The sequence below is a fragment of the Hippoglossus hippoglossus genome, chromosome 10, assembly GCF_009819705.1.
Source record: "Hippoglossus hippoglossus isolate fHipHip1 chromosome 10, fHipHip1.pri, whole genome shotgun sequence".
In the NCBI taxonomy this organism is placed as follows: domain Eukaryota; kingdom Metazoa; phylum Chordata; class Actinopteri; order Pleuronectiformes; family Pleuronectidae; genus Hippoglossus; species Hippoglossus hippoglossus.
The window spans coordinates 26,048,629-26,057,204 of NC_047160.1; the positions used below are offsets into that span (position 1 = coordinate 26,048,629).

The window sequence follows — 8,576 nt, forward strand, 5'->3', positions numbered from 1 at the left end:
AACCCTGAACCAGCTCATCGCACCACAGCCGATCTTTCTGGATCCAACGCACAGATTCTGTTGCCTGGAGACTCCCACAGAAACAGGAAACGTTTGTCTTGGGACATTTGGTGGATTCTCTTCTCTACCAAACAGACGCATGCTCAACATTTGAAAGGAATGTGTTAAGTATTTTTTTTTTTTAGACATGTGGCACAACCGGGGAGCAGCCCCAGTTCCTGCCTGTGCACAAAGTAGTTCAAAGACACATTTACGTCGTATAAACCGGGACTATATGAATCGACGACATGGTCTCACATCACAGACACGTAGAAAGACGCACACGTAGAAACACACACACACACAGTACATGTAGTACACTGAGACAATTATAACAATGGCTTTTCTTTTCTACGTACATTTTCTTTTACGTATACATTAGTATACATGTTTAAAGATACAAGAATGTCGAGGGTTCACAAACAGATATGCAGATACCGTCTATGTTTCATACAGAAAACAAACATGAGACAGAAAACTTTCAATGCTGAAATATTCTCTTCTTGTCATTTTAATTATTGCGATCTAAACAATATGGCTTTGTCTAGTGAAAGGTCCTATCTGAGCGAGGAAAGGAAAAGAAGGAGAACGTTCCCGTGATGATAATGGACAACTTCACCGTTTAACCCTTTGAGTTGTTCTAAGTCACAAACTCACGGAACACAATGTCTTCACCGTCAAACATCGTAACCGCATAACTGACCAGTGAAAAGCCACCGGGTCATTGAGGAATAACCAACATGCGTCGTTTTACCAATACATTTCCATACACGAAGGTAGTTTCACTCCGTGTACAGCACATATACTTAAATGCTATCGGACACATCACTAAGATATTTCCTTGGATTACGAGATGCAGGACACAGAATATAATCGGCTCTTAACGAGCTCTTCAGGCAGTGAGATGCGACGGCACAAGGACCAGTTAGTCTACTGTTTAATCTTCTACTCGTATTTAGCCACGGAATACTTCTGCAGGAACAGGCGCGTATGGTTTGAGTTTAGCGTTGGTCTTTGGGATGCATGCACACGCTGTAACGGCGGCGTCTCTCCTACGCGCCTCTCGCATGCAATAGAAACCAAGCTCGGCACGAGTGTCCAAGTGTCGGTGGCGACGAAAGAAATCGAAAAGGTCTCACCAGTATTTCTTTGGTCTCGATGTGGACGAACTTCAGACACAGAAAACTTATGCGTTTTGAAAGATGAGGAGAAAGGCTAACTGAAATAAATCACATTTTCCTTTTTGCATTGAAATAAATTGGCAGCACATTCACAAAAATACGAAATAAAAAATCCAGACGTTTGCATTCATGTGAGAGAAAGAAAGTAGAAAACATTAATAAAGAGTTCAAATGAAAAGCCACTTCATAGCAACAGTCAAGTGCTTAATGTAGAACCGACATTTAGATGGTGCGACAGAAATGACAACACGCACAGAACCGGCGACTCCAACTGTTTCCCTGTGGCTGATGCTTTGATTGTCTATGGGAACCACACAGAACTCACGATGACCTGGTCTGAGCTGCTTCAATCTGTAATTTCAGGCTAAACAGCAGTGATTTATTTTCCAAATCAGGGTTTTTACACAAGGTCAGAGAGTTGTTTACTTGCATGAAAGATACTTTGAGTCCAAATTGGTAAATTGAAATGAGTTCTGGACATGTTCCAGACTTTAAGTTTTACCTTTCTAACCCGATGGAAGTCTGACACGCTCAGAACGTCCAGCTTTCGACAAACTAGAGGTGGAAGTGGGAGATAAATGAAACTTTTTGTCTTCAGCAAACTGATCTTTGGAAGCTCGGAGCCGGTGAATTGTGTTTTTTAAGTTGTCCTGAGGACAGTTCAGTCCTCAGGACGTTGATGTGTGATGTATCAGCCAACCTCCAAATCAAATACACTAAAGTGTCCGGTCTTGTATCTTTGAACGCGTGTCTACATGCTCCCGACGACTCCAATGAAACCCTCATTTACAATCCCTCTGCAAGAGGAGGTGATATGAAGGCACATGTCCTAAAAACTCAAATGCTGATTTCATATATATATATATATATTTTTTTTAATATAAAGACCTACACCAGGTTCATAAAAGTAGAAAACACCCATTGAAACAAAGGATACATGCTCCATCTACTGGAAAACATGGTGGCAGTGGAAAAAAACCACAGAGGCAAGAACACACACATGTCCACTGGCCGTCTTTAAGGGAATACTGTCCTCCATTGGTCACCATTGCTTGGCAACAGATGATGAACAACCAATCAAATTGTCTGATCCTAATGGGTAAAAAACAAAACGAGGAAAGGACAAAAAAAAAAATCTTTCTTATCGTAGGAAATGTGCTAAGTGGCAGTTGAAAGGTTGTACGGCAATTGTGGTGAACAAAATGACGCCATCGTCGAGGAGTAGAAAAAGAACGTAAACGGTTTCTAGAAAGGCAGTGAGTAGCCTCTAACAGTTTGGCAAGAACCCCCCCCCCCCCCCCCCCCCCCTCCCCCGATGACTTCTACGTGCCCCAGATCTACGCTCAGCCCCTTCCTGCGTACAAACACCCCCGTCAGGTCGAGTCCCCCCAGCCTGTCGTCAACCTTCATCCCTTCATCCCAAAGTCCCTGACACAAAGATCCCCTCCTCCCTTTGCCCCACAGCCTGGCCCGGGCCAGACTGGACCCTGAACTCAGGGCTGGTTGGATTTGTTTCTCTCTGTTGTTTTACTTTTTGAACATGTCCTGTAGGGGTCCGGGCAGATACTTGAGCACGGTGTCGAGGATGCTCTCCTCGTCTTCCTCGTCGTCGTCTCCGCAGCCTCTCGGGATGGCCTTCTTCGGACGGGTCAGCGAGCCCTCGCACGCCTGCTCCATTGCTGCCTTCTCCTCCGCCTCCTTCTCCTCCTTCTTCTTCAGCCCATACTGAACGGAGAGAGAGAGACAGAATGAGGATACGTTGAATGACAAGTATGAAGGGATATCAGTTCTTCAATTATGGCCCAATAAGTGTTATTAAGGTCACAGATTTCAAGGTGTTCATGAGATATCATATTCAGGAATGGGATGAATGGACAGACGACCTGAAGACCTAATGGCTGTGAAGGCCGTGGTTTTCTCTGGCCACAGCGAAGGAGACATAATAAAACATTTCAGTTTTATGAGTGGAGCAGAAACCTGCTGCCACGTTGACTCATCCCTGGATTCCCCATCAGAATAAAACAGAAAACAATATCAGTGGCACAGAAAAAAGACGAGGTTTCACCCGTCCTTGGCTTTTTTTAGTGACGCACATCCAGATCTTTGCTCTGTGATATGAGAAACAATCTATAACCAAAGCATCAGAAGCTTCTCAGAAGTTCAGGAACCCTCAGTTTGTTCAGCTCTTACATTCGAAAAGGCAGAAATCTGTGTGTGAGAGTTTTCTCACCTTGTCCCTGATGGTCTGCCGAACCTTTTCCCTCTCGGCCTCCATGCGGGCGTGCTTGGCCTTCCTCTCGTCCTCCTGCTGCCTCAGCGCCTCCTGACGCTCCTCCTCCTTCTTGGATGCGTCCGGGTCCTTCTCCTCCTCCCCACCCAGCATCTTGCCCATGTCTTTGGTGGCCCCTGCACAGAAGAAACATGCACAGTTAGATTCCACTCTGCGAATATTGGTCTACAGCCAAGTCAGGTCTAAATATGTTGATGTAGTTTTGTGGCTTCAGTTGATTCTTTCATGTAAACTGAAAATATCTCCCTTCGCTCTCTTTTAAACCGGTGGCTGCAGGTGTTGTGCTCATGGGCACTCAAGCACTTGTAGTTCCTTGGAGAGGAAGAACATATTTGGTCACATTAAGGTCTTGTGAATGCAAACATGTGAAGGCACAAATCAAGGGTTGAAGTTATTCCTCCTGTCAGGAACTAGCTGAATTCAAACTACACAAATGAAAACACACAACAATGGACACTGTCTTGTTCCACTATGAAAACACAACGTCAGCAGTTTTGGGGATTATACGGCAACAGGGTTTTTCCTGAGGATCCTCGAGGCGTCTTGGAACGAGCCAATTGGAAAAGCTTCAAAGAACCAGGGAGACAGAGGAAGACACATTGTCCTGTCCGGTGTCAACCATCTGTCAGCTGCACCTGAACCTCAGCGCGGAGCCACGAGGCCTCGTCACTTTATGGCACAAGAGCGTTCAGGAAGTGATCTGAGCCTTTAGAGAATCTGATCACTGCAAATGGAGGATACACTGAAACAGGATATACAGTTATTTCAACTTTTAGTTAAAATAATAAATCACTTTAACTGATTAAACTTCTCAAATGTGCTTCTCTGTGTTTGTACCTTAATTAATTGAATATTAACAGTTTGAAAATGTTGGTTGGACGAACAAGCAGTTTGACCAAATCAGATTTGAGTCTGGGAAATTATTTCAGGTTCTTCCCACAATGTTCTGACACTTCCTGATTGGCTGCAGGTTCCCGGGTCTCGCCCCTCCACACTGGTTCCCTCACTCTCCCCTCTGCTCTTGAACCAGCTTCACCTCTTCCTGTGAGACAGAGGCCATTTTGCAGATGTGAAAGCGACTCCCTCTGGCCTATCGATGTGGCTGTTGTTACCTCCCCGTGGTCGATAGTAAATACAGGACCACCTGAGAGAGTATGAATTATGGATCTTCCAGCAGAGAGAAAACTTCATCTGGGTATTGATCTGCCCCTCAGAGCCTGGTGAGCACAGAGCCTGGCCGGCGGCGGCCTGGTTCTCCGTCCAGTGCCTTTCCAGAAGCGTTGCTCCACATGTGAGGAGAGTGATGAGGAAAGGACATAAAGAAGAGAGACTCCAGAGGATTGTTTTCCTTGAAACATTAAATATTGAGGTTTGAATCTATAACTGATACATAAACAGTGCCATCAGTTATTTTATTCAAATTGCATAACTCTAAATTTATAGGTATTTTTGCAGAAATCAAAGTTGTATTTTCTGTTATTAACTCGAGGGTTGTTGGTGCAAAACCATGTTTCAGGTATATTTGCATGTACGTGCACTATTGTTCTATATGTTGTGTGATAAGTTAAAGGTTTTTCTTTGGCTCAGTAAACTATACCTTACCTTAACTTACCTTAACTTACCTGTAAATCCCTCTACTCCCTTAGCACATACATTGTAAAGTGTGAAATCTATTTCACGAATTCAAGAAGTCTGCTGTGTGGCTTTTGTTCTGAAAGTTAACGACTGAAACAGAAACTTGGGAGCCAGAGAGGTTATTAAACATTAATGGTTCAATCATTGCTATTGATTTCCTCCCTATCAACCCTGGGAGATATACTGTGGTCGTCCAGGTTTATGTGGCTGTAAAACCTGAATTATATCCCACAATGAAGCCCAGCGGAGGCAAAGAGAGGATTTCTGAGTGAATTGCTCTGAAGAATTGTGGCTTTAAGGACTGGACGGGTTCCTTCTTGGGTTGGTGAGCCCGGTGGGGGGGGGCTGTCGCTCTGCAGCACACTCACACATTGGAGCTAATTGCCCTGCAGCGTCGTTTCATCCGCAGAAAACCTGGAGATGACAAATTAGCTCACCGTCGGGGGCGGAGGGGCTGAAATGTGAAATGTGAAATGTTTTCCCCGCACACACGGGGGGGGGGGGGGGGGGGGGGGGGGGGGGGGGGGTTAAGGTCACACTGTCCATTCAGGGGGCTTCCTTGTTTTGACACAGACAGACACACAACATATTGTCCCTGAATTATGCATAGATGTGTGTTTTCATGCACATAAAGGGCAAGTGTGCTCAGGTGGTGGTGACACACACACACACACGCACACACACACGCACACACACACACACACACACACACACACACACACACACACACACATATCTCATTTTTCAAGGCTGTAACTTCCAGATCTAATCAAAGTTTTTGGCTTTGCCCTGTTCATCACCAGACGTCAGGCTTCACGATCTGAGTGAGGCCGGTCCGTCACTGTCCCAGACGACAGGAACAATTCTGCAGAAACTTTTAACCTCATTCAACTTTTGCAGCAGATGACACGAAGGCTTCAGATTTCTGCTCTTTGTGTTTGCAGAGTTTAAAGCGACACCAGCGTCTCTGTGATGTAAAACACAGGCCGGAGAGACGTCTGCTTTCACCAGACACCAGACGACATCGTAAGTGTTCTCACTTGTTGGGAAACCACAGATCACACCGGAGGTCTCTGCTGCCCCAACACTGCCCCCAGCGTTCCTGTGAGTTTACTTCTGAGGACGTGCACGACTGAAGCATCAAACGTACACAAGATACACCGGCAGCCGAGATGCTCACAAGTAGTACGATAAATGAAACGGGAGAATCATCCACTCTCATTTACTCTTTGACCCATCAGCGTCTTTACCCTTCACATGTTCCATTCATCCATCCCCCTCCTCCGTCTTTTTCTGTCCTACTCGTCCTCCTCCCTCCTCCTCTGTTTTTGTTTCCCTTTCACTTGAGGTGATATTTGATTAATCTTCCTCTTCTCTTCCCCTTCCTCCTCCACTTGTTTACTCTCCTCCTTTCTTCTCGTCTCTTTTCTTCAGAATTTCTCTCCAGCTTTCAATCCTTTCACCACAGAACCACCCACTTTAACACACTAACATCGTCCACAATCCTCGTCTTTCCTTCGCCGTCTCATTCCTCCACCCCCCCCCCCCCCTGTCCATTAGAGGCCAGCTGACAGATTTGCTCGGCAGACAAAGGTGAGCAATTCCAGGCTAAGTGCTCAAGCGGCCGCAGTCCTCGTGTTGTGCGTGCAGTCGCTCATTACTTCATTCAGTCGGTCCGTGGGCTGCGTCTTTGTGCCAAAGAGGTTTTAATACACAAAGGCTCCGGGTCTGAAGAGGCGGAGATATGGTGGCATTATGGGTAAAGAGTCGCACAACAGACGCACAAACAGACACACACTCGGCAGCGGAGAGAGTTACCGTGGATACGATTTGATTGATGGTGTAGAAGCTGAGTGAAGTGAATGAAAACAGTGAGACAGTCAGAGTGAAACCTGTGATTACGTGGAACTGAGCAGTTTTAAGCTGAATGGAATTTTATAAGATAAATTACAGGGAGGTGTGGCCAAGATAAAGAAATGAAATGGACATAAATGTATGTGAATGTGTATGTGTTAAAAACTCATGATGACTATGATGATTGAGAAAATCTTTCTTTGGTTTTCTTTGATAATTATAATAATATTTTAAGTATATAGCAGATTTACGACACAGTTACAACGATAAATCAAAATTTATAATTAAAACTATGGAGATATTGGGGCAGAAATATGAGAAAAAGTGCAACAAAATGAAAAACAACTTTAGAATAAAATGAAAAATTCCAAAATGAATAAAAAAACCATAAGTTAAGATCCGATAGAAGCATAATTTGAATATTAAAAGGCTTTAAGGTACGAGATATCCTCTGTCTTTAGTTTTTCATGGACAGAGGGAGATGAGGTTGAATGTTTGTCGGTGGATCGTGGGGGGGGGGGGGCGATGTTACTGGAGCAAATACTCGGAGGTGAAGAGGTTAAGTAAATCCTCATCCAGAGCCGAGGCCACGGAGCAAAGACGGCGTCTCCTGAACGAGAGGATGTCACGTAATGTTTATCTGACGCAGCAAACTGGGCACCGACGAATCTGAGCCGCTGAACCCTTCACCACTGGAGCAGAGATTTACACAGAGATGGAGAGAATGTAAGAAGGAGAGGAAGACAGGATGAAGTGATAGGTTTCTATTCAAGATCGAGAATGAGAAAAAATAAATGCATCATTTTAAAATAAGAAGATAACTACACAAAACTGTTGTTAGTAAACGACAACCTGACAGAAATTGTACATTTAATTTCATATTTGCAGCCAATCTGTTGGATGATTTTGTTATTGTACCCAGAGAAGAAACTTCACAAAACTAAGAGAGAGCTTTAGGGGAAATTCTAAATAATAATAATTGTAAATAATTAACTTTTCTGCAGGATTACTTAAAAACTTCAATGGACGTATAAGGGAGGAGAGAAGAAAGGTGACGGTTGAGCTGAGGAAAGACAAAGAACGTGAAGCTGGTTCAGAGACGAAGAGCAAACCGAAGTCTTCAGAGAGACTCCTCCCCCCCCCCCTCAGATGGACGACACTGCAGCTGGATCATCTGTTAGAGGCTCATCTAACTAATGGACGACCTCCACTGTGAGATGACGCCCTCATAAGACACGTGAGCGCCTGGAACGGGGGAGAAATCAACCACATCGATCAGAATTCGGACGGTTTCGTGGTTACATCACTGCTGAAGTGCTCTTGAGCTGTGGTGTGGTGTGAAGCTGTGTCTGTGTCGTTGTCTCTGGTCAACTAATCAACCTGCCTGTGGCTTCCTGTTATTGCAGCGTCCTCGCCTGCTCATCCTCACCTCGCCTGCACAGGAAATGAAACGGCGAGCTCCGCCCGCCTGGTCTGGAGCAGTTCACGCAGATGTTCCCGAGATTATCTCAATATTATCTTTTATTTGATTTTCTTTATGAGAAAAGGCGAAGTTCACACGTTTGATTTCCCCGTAA

The 8,576-nt window shown here is 44.8% G+C and overlaps 1 protein-coding gene across 2 annotated transcripts in view; it reads right to left on the reverse strand.

Annotated features, from left to right (window-relative positions):
- Positions 1 to 778: 778 nt before the first annotated feature.
- LOC117768822 (complexin-2) overlaps positions 779 to 8,576 on the reverse strand; it is a 30,896-nt gene continuing 23,098 nt past the window's right edge. For both annotated transcript variants that reach the window (XM_034597191.1, XM_034597192.1), the window contains exons 3-4: positions 3,451 to 3,626; positions 779 to 2,945 (exon numbers count right to left, since the gene is read on the reverse strand). In XM_034597191.1, the coding sequence (XP_034453082.1) occupies positions 2,748 to 2,945; positions 3,451 to 3,626 (374 nt within the window). In that variant the 3' untranslated portion in view covers positions 779 to 2,747. The remainder of the gene's footprint in view (positions 2,946 to 3,450; positions 3,627 to 8,576) is intronic.